At 56.6% G+C, this 17564-nt stretch overlaps 2 protein-coding genes across 5 annotated transcripts; one reads left to right on the forward strand and one right to left on the reverse strand.

Moving 5' to 3' along the window:
• The first annotated feature begins 437 nt into the window (after positions 1 to 437).
• KMT5C (lysine methyltransferase 5C) lies at positions 438 to 10444 on the forward strand. 4 transcript variants are annotated; one of them, XM_063090213.1, is made up of 10 exons: positions 438 to 500; positions 2442 to 2693; positions 2846 to 3011; positions 3377 to 3486; positions 4355 to 4518; positions 4636 to 4655; positions 6592 to 6728; positions 6871 to 7055; positions 8714 to 8843; positions 10326 to 10444. In XM_063090213.1, exons 2-10 carry the CDS (start codon positions 2584 to 2586, stop codon positions 10366 to 10368), a joined length of 1065 nt encoding a protein of 354 aa, XP_062946283.1. In that variant the 5' UTR covers positions 438 to 500; positions 2442 to 2583; the 3' UTR covers positions 10369 to 10444. The 4 variants fall into 4 exon arrangements, with proteins under 4 accessions (XP_062946283.1, XP_062946280.1, XP_062946282.1 ...); XM_063090210.1 differs by lacking the exons at positions 8714 to 8843; positions 10326 to 10444 and adding an exon at positions 7351 to 8514; XM_063090211.1 differs by lacking the exons at positions 438 to 500; positions 8714 to 8843; positions 10326 to 10444 and adding exons at positions 2142 to 2188; positions 7351 to 8514.
• A 3431-nt stretch (positions 10445 to 13875) lies between these two features.
• LOC134373965 (cytochrome c oxidase subunit 6B2) lies at positions 13876 to 15088 on the reverse strand. Its single transcript, XM_063092067.1, is given in 4 exon segments — positions 13876 to 14029; positions 14125 to 14141; positions 14144 to 14224; positions 14983 to 15088. Coding segments are annotated over 4 exon segments (258 nt in total). The 3' UTR covers positions 13876 to 13975.
• Between the last annotated feature and the right edge of the window lie 2476 nt (positions 15089 to 17564).

Below are 17564 nucleotides of genomic sequence, written 5' to 3' on the forward strand. Positions count from 1 at the left end.
AGGGCCAACCAATGAAATACGAGTTCTAAGGCCAGAAGAGCCCGCCCTTTTTCCTCTTGGACCTGAGTAACCCGATCCAACTCTAGTTTCGCCTGGAGCGACGGCTCTTTCGGCCAATGAGGGTGCCGACTTCCGGCTTTGGCGGATGGGGAGGTGGGGACTCGACTCCATGGCAGCAGCTGAAGGACAGCGGCGTGAACCACTGTCGGTAGTCGACGGGGCTTGACGGCAGCACGGGCGTGGCGGGGTTTCATCGGGGCACTGACTGGGGCAAGGCGGGGAGGGTAAGAGTGGGGCTCGGCCAATGAGAGTGGCGATAGAACCAGAACAACGGAGGAGTGGCGGCAGTTTGGGCCAATAGGAGGCCAGAGTGGCCAGGGGAGGGCGGGCCTGGGGGGAAGACGGGAGGAGCGGCGACCGTGTCTGAAGAGAGCTGGAGGAGGCAGTGGGTGGTGGCGGCGGCGGCGCGGGCGCCTGAGGAGGAGGAGGAGGAGAAGCGGGTGAGGGGCGGCGCGGGGCCCGACCTCTGAACCCCCTCACTGCCCCCGCCCCGCGCCGCCTTGGCTCCCAGTCGCCCCCCGCCCCGACTGCCCCCCGCCCCGCCCGGCCCCTCCTCGTGTCCAGGAGCCTAAGTCTCTCGGCCCTTCGGCGGGCCACGGGCACCTCGGCGCTGCAGTCCCTTCCCTGTGGTTCTTCAACCAGGACCTCCCTGTTCCCCGAGGCTTCCCTGCACCCCCCAGGCTTCTCCTTGACTCCTCTCTGCACCTCCATGTCCCCCCTCCACCCCTCTCACCCCCGACCCCAGACTTCTTCCTGCATCTCCACCAGGCTTCTCCCTATACCCCCACGCTTTTCTCTCTACCGCCCCCATGTTTTTCCCTCTATCCCATCAGGTTTCTCCCTGCAACCCCAGGCTTTTTTCTAACCATTCTCTCACTCTCCAGACTTCTGCTTTTGGCCTTAGCTGTCCCTCTAATCCTCCACTCCCCTTCCTGGACCCTCTGGCACTACCCCTGGACTTTCACTGTCCACCCAGGCCCCTCCCTCGAGCCTCAGGTCTTCACCAGGCTTTTCTCTGCCTCCTTTGGCCCTTTCCTGCACCCTAGGTTCCCTAGGTTCTGTCCTCCCTGGATCCCCCAGGACCTTCCCAAACCCCATTCTAGATCCTCAGTTCCTGCCTCCTAAGGACCCTCCCGGGACCCCCAGACCCCTCTCTGCCTTTTCAGGGCCTTCCCTGTATGCCAGGTCTCCCCTCTAGCATTTCTGGGCTCCTCCCTGTATCCTCAGGCCTTCCCGCAGCCCTGTCTGTCTTCCCCAGCTCTCCAGTTCTCCTCAATTCCCTCCTTGTACCCCCAGGCCCTTGTCTGTAGCCCTCCACTATCCCTTCTTTGCCCATCTCTGTATTTGTTTGTCTTTATTCACATGCCCTTCTCCAGCTTCCACTCTCTTCCTTGTGTCCTCTGGTAGCACCCCCCTTTTATTTACCCCCCGTCTTCCTGTCTTTTCTGGACCCCTCTCACAACTGTTCCAGCTTCTCTCACCCCGTCCTTTGCCATTTCCCATTCACTCCTCTCCCAGGGCACAGATGGGCCTGAAGCGCCACGGTGTGGGTACCTGGCAGACCCTCCGTCAGTGTTAGGGGTTTGTTTAGGCCTTTTTTCTTTTTTTACTCTCTTTGTTTTCTCTCCTTTTACCTTCTTTTTTTTTTTTTTTTTGACCTGTCTGCCTCTTCATACTGTTCCTTTTCTCCCCCCCCCCACCTCTGCTTTTGTCCTCTTGAGTTCCTACCCTTCCCCTGGAATCCTTGGAGAGGGAGCAGGTGCTGGGATCCCTCCTCTCCTCTCCCTCCCCTCACTCTCCTCCAGGCTGCCTTGGGCTTCTTCACCCAGAGCCTCCTGACCATTCCCGAGGGCTGCTGGGGAGGGAGGAGTTGGAGACCAAGGCTGGCCTGAGAGTAGGGGTGGAGGCGGCAGAACAGTGGGTTCTGGCTGAGCTGGTGGGAAGCTTTGACTTCTTCCTCAGTGAGGGATAGAGGTGGAGCCAGCTCCGAGCTAACTCCCACCTCCTGACTCCCACCTCCCGCAAGCCTGGGAGGTGGGTTTTTCAAGACTGCCAATTAATCAGCCTCGCTTGGGCCAATAGGGACTTGTCTCTGAGTGTGTGTGCGTGAATCCAAGTGTGCACACAGGTGAGGAGGGTTTGCATGTGTCAGGTGTTCTATGAGTGTGTGCATATGAGGTGCCTGCCCACGCATGTGTGTGCGTATGGGAGGGTTGTGTGTGTTTGGCGGGTTTGTGTCTGGGCTGCAGCGCATGAGAGAGATACTAATGTTGATGGCTGGCATTTCTCCTGGCGTTTCCCCAGTATCAGAAGTACTTGTTGCATTTCATCTTCCCTGGCAGCACTGTGAAATCAGTGTTGCTTTTATCTCCATTTTATAGATGAGGAAACTGCAGGACTCGCCAGAGTCGCACACAGCTTCTTGGGCACAGAGCAAGCACAAGGCCAGGCACTCCACTTCCTGCTCCTGCTTTGCCCTCACTCTCCACTCTTCACCAGAGGCAGTATGGTCCAAGGGGCACCATGGGGCCCGACAGAGTGACAGCCCGAGAACTGTGCGAGAATGACGACCTGGCCACCAGCCTCGTCCTTGACCCCTACCTCGGCTTCCGCACCCATAAGATGAATGTCAGGTGAGGCAGCCCAGGGGCAAGGGCGGCCCGTGGGATTCAGGGACCACCCCCCGCACTGCTGTCCCTCAGCCTGGTCATCCCCTTAGCTCCAAGTGGGGGTTGGGGGCAGGGCCCGGGAAGGCCCTGGGACCCAGGCGTGCCCTCTCCCCCAGCCCCGTGCCCCCCTTGCGGCGACAGCACCACCTGCGCTCAGCGCTGGAAACTTTCCTGAGGCAGCGGGACCTGGAGGCTGCATACCGGGCCCTGACGCTGGGAGGCTGGATGGCCCACTACTTCCAGAGCCGGGGCCCGCGGCAGGAGGCTGCCCTCAAGACCCACGTGAGGGAGCCCTCCTTTCCCCCGCCCTCGGCCGCGTGTTTTCCCTGCTCACCTCAGCTTGGCCCCACCTGGCAGATGCTCTAGAGCCCGTCAGTGCAGCCCCTGGGGCCCCCTGACTTCCTAGCCCTTGGGACCATCTGAGGCAAGGCTCAGAGAATCCTAGGAGAGGAGAGTTGGGGAGGCCCTCTGAGATGGAGTCCAACCTCTTCGTTTGACAGATGAGGAAACTGAGGCCAGAGAGGGGACGTGAGTCCCCCGAGACCACACAGCAAGTCAGTGGCAGAGCAGGCCTAGAGCCCAGGAGAGAGGAGAGAGGGCCACGGACGTCCCTGCCCCACCTCCTCAACCCCCCCCTTACCCCCCAGATCTATCGCTACCTCCGCGCCTTTCTGCCTGAAAGCGGCTTTACCATTCTGCCCTGCACTCGATATTCCATGGAGACCAATGGGGCCAAGATTGTGTCCACCCGTGCTTGGTAAGAGGGTGGGACTCCCCTGGGGGCTGCGGGGAGAGGAGACCCTGCTCCCTCAAAGAAGACGGGCCCAGAGGGGACAGGGAAAAGACTCCTGTGTTCATTGGCAGCTGTCTGGGAAAGAGAAAGGGGCTGGTCCTCTGGGCACTGCAAGAAGGAGGTGGACAGGGCCCAAGAGCCCCTTGTTTCCCATTACAGTGCTGCTGTGGGATGAGACCCCAGGTGCGACCCCAGAGTTCTTGGGGCTGCCAGGAAAGAACTGGTCTTCTGCCTGGGACTAGCTGTCCTTTCTTAATCCCAATCTGAGCCCCTACCAAGCACTGCAGGGTGCAGTGAGGGAGACCCTGCCCCACTCCTGCCCCTGCCCAGCTCAGTCTGGCCTAGAGGCAGGTGGCAGCAAAGTCAACATGCACTTACCGACCACTGCCGTTGCAGGCTGCAGAGGAGCCAGCCGGGGAATGTTAAGGAAGGGTTCATGGGGTGAGGCTTAAACAGATGGGGAGGACATTGGGGGAGTACAAGGAGGAACAAATAAAGGACTAGAGGAGCTAAAGGAGGCACCCCCATACCTGGAGTACTGAAAGTGAGGGGAGACAATGGAGGAATCTCATCTGCACTGGTGCCTGCCAGTGAAAGAGGACAGTCATGAAGGCTTCCAGCAGGGGAAGGATCCTAGGCTGGCTGTGGGCTGGAGCAGGGAAGCCTACCAGGTAGGAGGGGAAGAGAGAGAGAAAGAGTTGTGAGAGGCGTAATGTTGGATCCTGCCCACAAGAGGCCCCTCTCCCTGGATGCTTCTGGGGCAAGGGGCTTCTGTTCCCAAGTGGTAGTCAGGAGGCATTGCTCACAGACCCACAGCCTGGCCTCTCGGCAGGAAGAAGAATGAGAAGCTGGAACTTTTGGTGGGCTGCATCGCAGAGCTGCGGGAAGCGGATGAGGGGCTGTTGAGAGCTGGTGAGAATGACTTCAGCATCATGTACTCGACCCGCAAGCGGAGTGCCCAGCTGTGGCTCGGCCCTGCTGCCTTCATCAACCACGGTGAGGGCCGAGGCTGGCAATGGGGCTGGAAGGGACAGGAGGACTGGGAAGGAGGGTCCCACCCTCTCAGTGTGCTCATCAACCTCTCCTCTCTCCCCTGCCCCCGGCCAACTCCAGACTGCAAACCTAACTGCAAGGTGAGACCTGGGGATGCATGGGGTGGGCATGTGAGACGAGAGGGGCGCCTGGGGCCCGGGGGAGGGATGTTTTGGTCAGTAAAGAGCCCAGAGCTGTCACGTCTCTATTGCTTCCCACTTGACAAAGCAGTTTCTCACTCTTAGTAGCCACTTGTGTTTGGCTACGGTGCCTAGAATGGGCAGAGTGGGTGTTTGTTCCCAAGGCTGTCAGAAGAGGAAGGGGCTTTGGCTTGGCTGGTGTCGCCCCAGCTGTTTGCACAGTCATGCTAGACCCTGGCTTGCCAGCTGCTGGCGTCATTCTTTCCTCTCTGAAACCAAGCTGGGAGCTTTGCTAGTTTGAGAGGGGAGTGTGGTGATAGGGAGATAGAAAGTGGCGGCTAGGGCCTGGTGCCCAGGACCCTCATCCTCCCAGGGAGGCTGCACAGACAGCTGTGATGACAGGAGCAGGGGAGGGGCTGATTCATGCCACTGGGTGAGACCAAAGAGAGTGGGCAGAGGGGCAGGGCAAAGTGGGAGGAGCCACCAGTGCTTCGGTGTGATAGAGCAAAGGGATTGAGGGGAGAAGGCCCCACTAAGGCCCTGAATGTGCACTCTGCAGAGCAAAGAACTTGAGCAGCATTGGTGGGAGTCCCCAAGGTATGACACAGGAGTCAACTAGGTTTGAATCCTGGCTGTGCCACCCTGGCCTTGGGTTTCTTATCTCAGACAGGTTTAGTGAGGATCCTTGCCTTCTAGGACAAGTGTGAGGGTCAAGTGGTGAACATCTGAGACTCTGCATACTGGTTGTGTGTGTGGTAGGATTTCAAGATGAATAACACATGGCCCTTGTCTGGCAGTCTGGCCCTGCGCACAGACGCTGGGTGGGACAGAAAGCAAAAGGCAATGTTCTGTGAGGCTCTGCTGAGGCACAAGAGGGTGCCAGCTCACTGCCATCTGGAACAGCAGACTTCACAGAAGTGATGCCATGCTGGGCGGTAAAAAAGGAGTAGAATTTTCCTAGGTGTTGAAGATCAGGAACATGGGAGGGTAGGACACATCATGCTGGAGGGGTGGGGGTGCCCTAGGACAGCACAGTGTGGGCACTGAGGCTGCACAGGTCAGGCCAGGAAGCCATGGAACTCCTGCCAGGGTGGGTAATGAGAGATTTGGTTTCTAGGTAGCCCTGGCAGCTGGTGTGCAGGAGACTTGGCAGGCAGGGAAGAGGCTGGTGTGTAATTGAGCATGAGGTGATGAGGGCTGACTCCAGGTAGAGTCTCTGGGACAAGAGTAGGACAGAGACGCAGGAGGTGGTGCTCTCAGGAGGTGCCAGGCAGTTGGTCTGGGGGCCGTCAGGCAGGTGTGTGGCAAGGCCACTCCAAGGCAAATGTCAGCATTGAGTGGATGGATGGATGGACAGATGGATGGATGGTGGTCATGTCCCTTCCTGGTTGGGGAATATGGAGGCAGATGTGGAACCTGTGGGGGCAGCCACCAGGGTGAACAATTGCAAAGATAGGAGGACATGTGGATTGGGCTGCAGAGTGGACGTAGGCCTCAGGGAAGGGGAGACCACCCGAGGCATGCAGATCTGGCAGGGAATGAGCGACTCAGGAGAGGAAGGGCTTGGGTTTATCAGAGGGGGTAGAGCTTGGCATAAAAGTGGAGGAAGAGTGCAGGAGAGAATGGTCACCACGACTGGCACTGCACTCTGTCAGGTTAGATCATCTACCTGTACGGTGGGGTACAACCAGCCAGTGGCAGATTGTCCAGGGGCTGCGTGCAGTGGACAGGCCCTGGACAGAGCAGCCACCTCCAAAAATGGTGCTTTTCAGGGGCTCAGCAGTGGCCCTGTCCCAGGACAGGACCCTTGGGGCCAGAGTGGTCTGCCAGGTTGGGGGAATGGGGCAGCCCCTGCCCTGTGCTTTTGGCGAGGGCTCTGAGTAGGCACGGTCCCCAGTTTGTGCCCGCAGATGGGAATGCAGCCTGTGTGAAGGTGCTCCGGGACATCGAGCCAGGGGATGAAGTGACATGCTTCTACGGTGAGGGCTTCTTCGGCGAGAAGAACGAGCACTGTGAATGCTACACCTGTGAGAGGTGGGGACAGGGTGAGGGGCAGGCTAGCTGGCCCCCAGGGCCTGGGGTTCCTGAGCCCAGAAGTGCATCCTTGGGGCCCATCCCGAGCATGTCCAACCCCAGCCTCTCCCTTTGTCCTGTCTCCCCCAAACCTGGCCCCAAGGAAAGGCGAAGGAGCTTTCCGACTACAGCCCAGGGAGCCTGTGCAGCAGCCACGGCCCCTGGACAAGTATGAGTTCCGAGAAACCAAGCGGCGGTTGCAGCAAAGCCAGGTTGGCAGCCAGCAGAGCCTGCTGGGTCCTCAGGCCTGTGCCCACCCCTCTCCACTGCAGCAGGACCCATTCTGCGGTGAGCACAGGGCGGGCGGGGACCCCATCCTGGCAGCCTATCCCTCTGATACCCTTTTCTTCCCTCTCCATATGGTCATCTGTCTCCTTTGTCCTGAGCTCTCTGCCCAGCCTGGACCCTTCCCTACCACCCTCAGGCCCCTGACAGGGCTTCACCGTTGAACAGCTCTCCTTGAATTGTTACTCCTCTGAAGAGCAAGGGGCAGAACTATCCCCTTTTCTAGAGGAGGACCTGCCCCAGGCCCTGCTGACGTGGTCTCTCCTTTGTCTCCTCTCCTCCCACTGGGCCCTGACAGCCGCCTGCCAGCCCCTGCGCCTGCTGCCCTGCAGCGCCCGCCCGGATGCCTTGCCCCTCTGGCTCCAGTGGCTGCCCCAGTCCCAGCCCCGAGTGCGCCCCCGGAAGCGCCGACGCCCTCGGCCTCGGCGGGCCCCAGTGCCCCCCGCCCTCCATGCTGCTCGTGTCTCCCTGCACCAATGGGGAGGCTGTGGCCCCCACTGCCACCTGAGGGCGGAGGCCCTGGTGGCTCTGGGCCCACCTGTCCGCACCCGCTGGGCCCCCCAGCAAGACTGGCACTGGGCTCGGCGCTATGGGCTGCCTTATGTGGTGCGTGTGGATCTTAGCCGCCTGGCCCCAGCCCCTCCAGCTGCCCCTGACCCCCCCGGGACTCTAGGTCCCGACCCCATCCCCAAGCAAGCCCTCGCCTTCGCCCCCTTCTCCCCACCCAAGCGCCTGCGGCTGGTGGTCAGCCATGGCTCAATTGACCTGGATGTCAATGGGGATGAGCCATGATGGGCTAGACAGGGAGGCCTGGTCCCCCCTTTCCCCTGGACCTCCAGAAGGAGCCCTTGGACCTCGGAGAGGGAGCAGACCCTGGACCCCAGCACAGATCTGACCCTGGGAGGGGGTTGAATTGGACATCTCCAGGGATCTGAACCCTGACCTTTTGTGACTGCTGACCCCTGAGCCATCCCTACCCGTGAAGGGAGCTGTGGACATTTGCTGTCCTCCCTGCCCCTGCCCCTGCCTCAGGACTGCAGGAGCCATCCTCCTTCCCTCATCCTCTTCCTCCCCAGGGAGCAAAGCCATAAGGGGGTGGGGGCCACCCCATGGCGTCTCCCCAGAAGCCCAGGCCTCATGAGGAGGTGGAGCTGATCCGGGGGGTGGCACTCCATAGAGACTGCCCTCATGGAGGAGAGTGGGTTTGCTCTCAGCTCTGCAGCTGTCTGAGGTTGGCAGGGAGAAGGTTGGCAGGGGGAGTGTTTGGGGGCATGTCCTCCTCACCGCCACTCCCCCTCTGTGGGTCTCAGGGAGGCCGGGTGCGACCTCATCTTTCTATGGTGCTATCCCTGGTGCTACTGGGGTGTGGGGGGCTCCCTCCCCTTCCCCACACCAGAACGGGGTATGTTGGGGGATTGAAAGCACTTGAACTTTTTATTTTATTAAAACCTTGTTATAAGCAGTGCCCTTGGAAGGTTTTTTGTTTGGGTTTATGTTTTGAGGTGATGTCAGGCAGGAAAGCGAGACCCTTGGCCTTGCTGGGGAGATGGCAAGGAGGCGGTACAGGCCTTGAGCCCTGACAGCTACCGTGAGAGGTCTTTGGGATGGTGAAGGGGCAGTGTATTTGGAGGACTGCAGTATCCACCCATTTTCTCTCATAGGAGAAGATTCCAGACGAGTTAACAGGTCCAGCAAGCAGACTGACTTGCCTGAGGTCACACAGGGACTTGAGGGCCCCTCTCTCACTTCTCAGTCAGATGCCCCTCCCACACTTCAGCCAATCAGGGTGAGGTGGGTGGGGGCCAGTTGTGCGGGTATGGAGCATGGGGGCTGCCCAGGCACCTGAGCAGGGTTTGGGGGAGGTGCCACTAATGGGGCCTTCCTCACCTGTCATCTTGGACTTCACTGTGTGTGTGAGACCGGGATAATGAATAGATGAATATTCTCCTTTCTTCAGGTCCTTTTTTTTTTGTGGCGACTGGCCTATGTGGGGATCCAAACCTATGACCTTGATCTTATAAGGCTGTGCTCTAACCAACTGAGTTAACCCACCTGCTCCCAATCCAATGTCTTGATTTTGCCATCTCTTAACTCACAGCAACCCCAGAAGCCCCATTTTACAAAAGGAAATAACAGCTGACAGTAGTGAGCACTTACTGGTTCCTTATTGGTTCTGGGCCCCCCACTGAGCATTTCAAAGTCAGTTATATCATTGGGGTTGCAGAGTGTTTAATGCAGGCAGGCCATAGGAACATCTACAGGCCAGCCATGGGCTGCAGGCACCCTCTTGTATTTCCTTTGTGTCAGCCAGCCTTGGACAACATTTACCTTGGAGGTTGGCAAGGCCAGGCTGCTGTGTGTACTAGGAACCCCTCCTTGGTCCTGGGGAGAGGAAACCAACAGGGAAGGAGAGATGGCATCCAGACCCGCATGGGCTGTGGGACGGTGGTCCTGGGACATGGGCAAAAGGGGTCCGTTGAGAGCCAGTAACTTTTTGGCGGCTGGCCAGAAAGGGAATCCAAACCCTTGACCTTGGTGTTATCAGCACCATGCTCTAACCAAGTCAGCTAACCAACCAGCCCAAGAACGAGTAACTTTTTTACTTTAAAATTTATTTACCTATATTGGCTGAATACGGCCTGTTTCTTTCTTTTTGCAAAGAAAATTTTTCTTAACAATGCAAATCCTACTAAACTGTTTTCTCCCTCATGTTAAAAATAAGGAGGGAGAAGGTTCCAGGCCATCAAACAGTGATGAGAATGAAGAGAGATGGCTGCCATAATGGGCACTGAAGGACTTCTCTCTCTCACAAGCTGAAGTGGTTTATTTAAGAAATTCGGGTACCATCACCTGAATTTTAGATAAAGATGACAGCAGAGCAGGGGTTCTTTGCTGGAGGTCATGGATGAATGTTGGAACTGACAAGAACCTCCTGAAATCTTGTTTTAAATGTTGTGAATACATATTCATATGAACTTTTTTCTGGGGGTTCAGAGCCTTTATCAAATTCTCAAAAATGCAGGGCTGGCCCGTGGCTCACTTGGGAGAGTGTGGTGCTGATAACACCAAGGCCATGAGTTAGATCCTATATAGGGATGGCCGGTTTGCTCACTTGGGGGAGCATGGTGCTGACAACACCAAGTCAAGGGTTAAGATCCCCTTACCGGTCATCTTTTAATAAATAAATAAATGAAAAATAATGGTTAGGGTTTCTCTACCTTGGCACTATTGCCATTTTGAACCACCCATTTCTCTCTTTTTTTTTTTTGGCAGCTGGCTGGTACAAGGATCTGAACTCTTGACTTTGGTGTTGTAAGGCTGCTCTCTAACCAACTGAGCTAATTGGCCAGCCACTGAGCTGGCTCTTTCTGTGGAGGGGGCTGTCCTGTGCATTGGAGGATGTTGAGCAGCCGCCCTGGCCTCCACTTTCTAGATGCCGGTAGCATCCCTGCTCACCCAGTTGTGACAACAACAAATGTCTTCAAACACTGCCAGATGTTTCCCTGGGGGCCAGAGTCAGCCTTGGGCTGGGAGCCACTGGGCTAGAGTGATACAGAATTGATGAGGAGCGGAGACACCAGACACCCCATATGTGTCACACCATTGATCCTCAGGACCACCCTATGAAGTTAGTTTCTACTAGGGTTATCCCTCCTGTACAGACAACACCAGGCCAGGGAAGGTAGGTCTGGTTGCCCGGGTTTCCACCTTGACCACTGGTTACAACAGGGAAGTGTGAGGAATTCATGTCACAAACAGCTGGTGGAACCTAGGGGATGTCCATGGAGGAACAGAAGGTCCTTGGGTGAAAGCCTGGGCACAGCCTGAAAACCCCATCACACACGCGGGGGCTAGAGCAAGGGAAACTAAGAAGGAACTGGAGACTAGCGGCCAAAGGCGAAGGCAGAAAGAAGTTTAAAGAAACAGGAAATAATAGCCAGTGCTGAAACTGGACGCTTACCGTGCCACATACTAGTATTGTTCTCAGACTTGGGCAGTGGGGGCTTCTGCCCCAGGGATGCCACATCCCGTACCCCATCCCTCCCCTTGGGGACAGGATTGCCTACAGGAGTTCCAGGACTCTGATTTATGGGGTCATCCCCTGGCTGCACATCCAGTCACTCCCATTGTCCAACACAATATTGGCACCAGAATTGGGCCAACATGCTGATTTTGAGTAACTCAATTTGTCGTGTAGACAGAAACCCCATACCCTCTGAGAACAGCCGGGCCAGACACTGTTCTAACTCCTTTATGTGTTCTCACGTCATCATCCTCCCCACAGCCCTGTGAAATACAGGTATTACCATCACTGTATTTTAGGTGAAAAGGCCATGGTACAGGGGACCTATGGAACTCGTCCTAGGCCATATGGCTGGTAAGCTGCAGGGCTAGGACTTGAACCCTTTCTCAGAACCTAACCAGGCTCTTTGACCCTCAGGATGGGAAAGAGGCAGATGCCAGAGAAAGGAGGCCAGAGCTGTGCCCAGTGGGAACCAAGGGACAGTGAGTTGGGCAGCAGTGGCTTCATGGGGTGGGGGGTGGGGGCTGGGAGGGAATGAAAAGGAGAGGTGATGGAGAGTGGGTGGCCCTGAGGGTTCATGGAGCAAAGGGTGAAGGGCAGGAGAACATTTATGGTTCTGATCAGGAAACACCAGAACCTGTCTCTAGGTTGGAAGGAGCTGGTTCTAAGGGAGGGACTGCAGAGGGAGGGGAAGAGAATAACAACAGGCTGAGAGGATGGAGCTGGAGGAGGGGAAGGAAGAAGAAGAGGAGGAAGGGGGAAGAAGAAAGATGTGGAGGAGGGAGAAGAGGAGGAAGATGAAGAGGAGGTAGGAAGGGCAGGGATGCAGGTGTTTCGAGATGGGGTGGGAACACGTTGATTGGCCTCAGTTTCCTCTAACCTGGGAGGCTGCTGAGAGACAGTGAGGCTGGCATTGAAGGTCTAAGGAGGCAGCCACTGTGGATGCAAGCGGGGAGAGCTGGCTGAGGAGCTGTGAAAGAGGTGTTTAGAGTTTGCAGTTGTGATATTCCACCAGGCTGGAGGCAAGGTGAGTCTGGCCCTGGTCTCAGCTCACGCATTGGTAGGGCACTGGTGGCTGGAGGGAAGGCCAGCCAGGAGTGTAAGAATGTGCTGAGCTGAGACCTGGAAGTGGTCATTGATGATTGTGGGGAGGATCACGGGCACATGGAAGGAGGGAGGCTGGCCAACAGGACAAAAATGGGCTCCAGGCATTGGGCCCTAGAGAGGTCAGGAGGCTGGCCATTGCTGAACAGGTGCTTGTGATGATACCTGGTGACCTCACCGAGTCCTCAGACAGCTGTTCTATTCTGTGACTCAAGAGAGCAGTCTTGCCCATATGGTACCACTGGCTTTCCTTCCTGTGCAGTACTGCCTCTGTGCAGGTGTTGTCCAAGGCTTAAGGGACATCGCATGAACAGGGGGGGCCTCCTGTAGCCAAGTCTATGCCCTGCACCCTCATACATTCCCCTGCCTCTTGGGTTGTGGTCAGAGACAGGGAGCCGGGCAGCCAACATCTCAAAGTGGAGTCATCCTGGGGGATGGCCCATCTGAGGTGTGCCCTGGGTGGGGTGGTGAGGACAGCATGGAAGGCAGGTGGTAGAAGGGTCCTCATGAGGTGGGGAGCAGGGTGGAACCAATTCTCTGAGCTCACTCAGCCCCTCCCACCCCACCTTACCTGATAATGGGACTTTGAACCATCTTGGTTTACAGCAGGGGAAACTGAGGTCTACACAGGTCAAAAGGCTTGTCCAGGGTCACCCAGCAATTTGTTATGATTAATCATAGTCACCTTTGAACCCTGGAGTTGAGTGGGGACTCACAAGACTGCATCAGTCAGTCTGGGGGTCTCCCCTTCTGAGAGCCACTCCAGGCCGCCCAGGTGGTGATAGCCTCAGGCAGCAACTGTTAATCCAGTCCTCCACGTGCCAGGCACAACCAGACTAGAACCCTCAGGTTCTGTCAGGGATCACTCCTCGGCCTGGGGAGAGGCAACATTCGGGGGGGCATCTGGAACTAGAATGCAGCTGGATGGGAAAGGAGCAGAGAATTATTAAGAGGGGGCTCTGAGCGTCCCCAAGGTCCTCACAGTTGGGGAGGCATCAGTGGGAGAAACTGAAGGGACGTGTTGGGGAGACACAGCAGTGGTTGGGGGGCAGACCCCTTGCATTACAGAATAGAGGAGGCTGCTTCTCCTGGCTGTGGACGCGGGTGCTGAAAGAATGGAGACAGGGAGCCCTGGACCCTGTTGAGAGTAAGAGGGCTCATGTTCTGGGAGGGAAACAGAGCCAGATGGGGGCAGGGGCATGATGGAGAGTTGTGGAGAGCCGAAAAGTGTACGATCAGGGTGAGGATGGAGGAATAGGGTCAGCGCTCGGTGGTACAAAAAAGACCCCTCAGTACCCGAGATGGGATGGCCCCGGGGTGGGGTGAGGGAGGAGGCTGGGGGCATGGTCCAGGAAGGAGGAGAGGAGGCTGAACCGTGGGTATGGCGGGAAAGACTTGGGTGACAAGTAGGTGTGGATATCGAGAGAAGGGAGCGCCCTGGAGCCGTCTGGGTGGGCGAGTGTTGAAATTCGGAGACCTTGGAGTAGCTGCAGCTGTCAAGATGATGCCCCTACTTACTGGAACGGAGGGGCAGGGGACAGGAGGCGCTCGGCTTGTTCCTAACTTCCTACCCTAGAGCCCTGAATGCCCTCCCCCTATCTGATGGAGTAGTCTCCCCTTCCACCACCACCCCTTCCATCACTGGCAAGGGATTAAGAAAAAACATTTTCAACAACATAACTTTATTTGTGGCTTAGGGCTTGGAAGAAAGGGGGAGGTAACTGAGGCCGGGTCTCTGTGGGACGAGGTGGGGGGTCACTGGGCATATCCCTCGGAGGAAGCCTTACTCGGGCAGTCAGATTTTGCCTGCTAAAGTCCCATTCCTGATCTGCTCGTTCCACCGATTCACCTGGGGAGGCAAGAAGGCAGGGAGCGGGGCGCCGTCTCAGCCTCAGCCCGAACCCTCCACCCTCTCTGGGTCAGACGTTCCTTGTGCCTGCTCACCCAGTTGATGGGGCACACGAGTAGTACACGCGGAAGTAGTACTCGCAGGGCTGCGTGCTCTTCCCGGGGCGGTTCATGGTCTTGACGCAGCGGTGGTGGTCTGCGGGTTGCAATGGGTTGGGAAGGGGTGGGCGGGGCGGGGTGGGGTCCCGCCGCAAGTCGCGTTCACACCAGGACAGGCCCCGCCTCTCCATGACTTGGTCCCTCCCCGGTCCCAGCCAAGCCCAGTCCTTACCTGCCCCTCCCTCTTTCCTCCCCCTCCCTTCCCTCTCTCTTCCCCTCCCCTCCCCTCCCTGTCCCGCCATCTACAGACAAGGCCCCACCCCATCCACTCTAGACTCCACTCATCCCAGTTAGGCTCCACCTTTCCCTCGCATTGTCCCTCCCAGCTCGGTCCCACCCCCTCCAAACCCGGCCTCACTACTCCCGGCCAAGCCCCACCCTACCTCTCTCGCACCGTCCCTCCATGACTTGGCCCCAAACCCTCCAGGATGGGGCCCGGCACTTCAAGACTCGGTCCCTTCTCCCTCTTGGCTAAGCCCAGTTCTTTCCTGACTCGTCCCGCCCCTCCACTCCCGGTCTCGGTCCCGCCCCCTCCAGATAAGGCCCCGTTGCATCCTCTTCAGGCCCCGCCCCTCACGGCTCGGCCCCGCCCCCACGACAGACCACGCCCCCACCCCTTGTCCCTCCCTTCGTGACTCGGTCCCACCACCCACCAGGCCAGGCCTCGCCCCTTCCGGCCAATGCTCCCGCCTCCCACCTCAACGGTCTCCTAGGGTCTTCGGGTGGGGTTCGTCCCTTCCTGCCTTCCCTCGTAACTCACCCTACTCCCCACTAACCTCGCCCACCAGGTCTCACCCAGAAAGTTCTGGTAGCAGTTACGGGTCTGATTCTGGTTGGGGAAGCGCGGGTCGAAGGGCGGCGTCGACCACTTCCCATTGGGGGGGCTTCTGGGCTTCAACATCCACGGAAGAGACAGATCCTGTGGGGCGGGAGTGGGGCTCCGTGGGGTCTAGGAGGTGCTCCTCGCTTTGACCCGCAACTCGCTTCTGACCTCCATCCCTAAACCCTACCCGTTCTTCCTTCACCAGACTGATGTCAACGCGTCTCTGGGTCAGCTGTGCTTGTGGTTCCCGAGGTGCCCGTGCTTCTGAGTCTGGGGGTCCCACCCAGGTCAGGAAAAATAAGACCCCCTGGCCAGATTGGCTGGGATCCCCGGAGCCCCAGCCAATGGGAGCCGCTGCGCTGCAGGGACCATTCTGGAGCGCGGAGTGGAGTCGGTGGAGACCCCGCTCCCTCCTCCCTGCTTCTGCCCGAAGGCCCCTTGGGGCTTGCGCTCACACATAGGCACCGCGGCGGAACTTTGGCTGAGTCTCAGACTTAGACTTTTAATCTCTGCGAAATTGAGCTTTTCCGCAGGCTCTCCCCCGCCCCCCGCCCCACAATATATAAATGTATAGATAGTGCTAGTCTCTACCAGGGAGGAAAAAGCCCCCATCACACCCGGCCTTTTCAGGACTCTGTTTCTTACAGTAGGGGTGCACAGTACCCTGGGGGCCTGTAAAAGAAGACGAAAAAGGAGGGTGGGGTTTAGGTTCCTGGGACCTTCCCAACCCCTCCCAGAGCCAGGTCTAAGGCAGATCTTCAGGGTCTCAGGAGGTACCTGACAAGCTGGGCTTCTCAGAACAGTTTGCCAACTGAGGTTTAGTCCCCTGCAACCTGCTACTGAAAGTGCTGGGAACGTTGCATGCTGGAGGGAGAAAGTCAGAGAGGGCTTTGGGGGACTGGCAGGGAGAGACTGGTATCTAAGACTCTAAGAGTTGCAGCTGCATGCTTCCCAGGACAAGGCTTGCTGTGTGTCTAGTTCACTGTTGTACATGCCTAGGGCAGAGCCTGGCAGTAAGTAGTAAATGCTCAATAAATCCATGCTGAATGAATGAGTCTTGGCTTTCTAGGCAGACAAACAAGAGTGAAATCTGGTTTCACCTCTTGGGCCCTGCTATGTCTCTTTCTCCCTCTTGCCGCCTTAATATCAGGCCTTACTCTGGATCGTTCACACCATTAACCAAATGCACTAGTTAAGAAGCCCTCTCTTTTCCCACTTCCTGCCCCAGTTACCTCCCCACGTCTCTCCTTTCTTTACAGCTAATTACTTAGAAAGAGCTGGTGTATCTATTCCTTGTCTCTGATTTCCCTCTTTGCATATATATACATACAGTAAAGTATAGTTCAAATAAAATTTACCACTGTCACCATTCTAAAGTGTACCCTTAAAATGGCATTTGGTATATTCACAAATATTGTGCAGCCACCACCTCTGTCTAGTTACAGGACATTTTCTTTATATAAAGGCATATATATACTTTTTTTTTTTTTTTTTTTGGTGGCCAGCTTGTGTGGAGATCCAAACCTGTGACCTTGATGTTATAAGGCTGCACCCTAACCAATTGAGCTAACCGGCCAGCCCCTAGGATGTTTTCATCACCCTAAAAGAAACCACCAACCCATTAGCAGTCACTCCACATTACTCCACCCCCAGTCCCTGGCAACCACCAATCTACTTTCTGTCTCTACAAATTTGCTTAGGACATCTCATAGAAATGGAATCCTACATTATGTGGCCTTTCGTGTCTGACTGCTTTCACTAAGCATAATGTTTTCAAGGTTCACCCATGTTGTAACTGACTGATCCCTCTCTATACTCTCTTTAGCCTGCTCTAGTCCGGTCTTTGTCCCCACCAGGTCAACTCCACGCTGGTAAATCCAGCGGTCCTATCTCAATCGTTGCCTTTCTTCACCTGACCGTGGCATCTGACATGTATGTTCCTTCGCTGTCCCTCACCACCTTCTTGTAGTGTTCTGGATGCTCCTGTCTCTTGCTGCTCTGCTATCTCTCTACTTTGGGTTCCTCTTTTTCTAAACACCTTGGACTTTGTCCCTTCTCTGTCCACTCGCTTGCTGGTGACCTCTTCCAGTCTCACAGCTCAAAGTAACTCATCCATAGGCCAATGACTCTCCAAATTACTTCCCCTGAACTCCAGACTCACATATCCAACTGCCTACCCCAAATCTTCCCCAGACATCTCAGCATTGAGATGTTCAAAACAGAATTCCTGATCTCCTTGAAACCTACTCCATTCATGATCTTTCTTGTCTGCTGCTAGTGTTCACTGCATTCTTCATGTCTCTCAGACCCCAAACCTCCCAGCCATCCTCTATTGTCACTACTCTTGCGTCACATGCCCAATCTATGAGGTAATCTGTTGGCTTAACCTTCGAAGTATCTCCAGAGTCCACCACATCTCAACACCTCTATCCCTTCCCATCTTGTCCAAGTCACTGCCATCTCAACTCCCCCTGTCTATTGCAACAGCCTCCTCCCTGTCCTCCCAGCCTCCACCTTTGCTCTCCAGCCAGAAAGAGCCCTTTCCAAACATAAA

Source organism: Cynocephalus volans, chromosome 3, assembly GCF_027409185.1.
Source record: "Cynocephalus volans isolate mCynVol1 chromosome 3, mCynVol1.pri, whole genome shotgun sequence".
Classification (NCBI taxonomy): domain Eukaryota; kingdom Metazoa; phylum Chordata; class Mammalia; order Dermoptera; family Cynocephalidae; genus Cynocephalus; species Cynocephalus volans.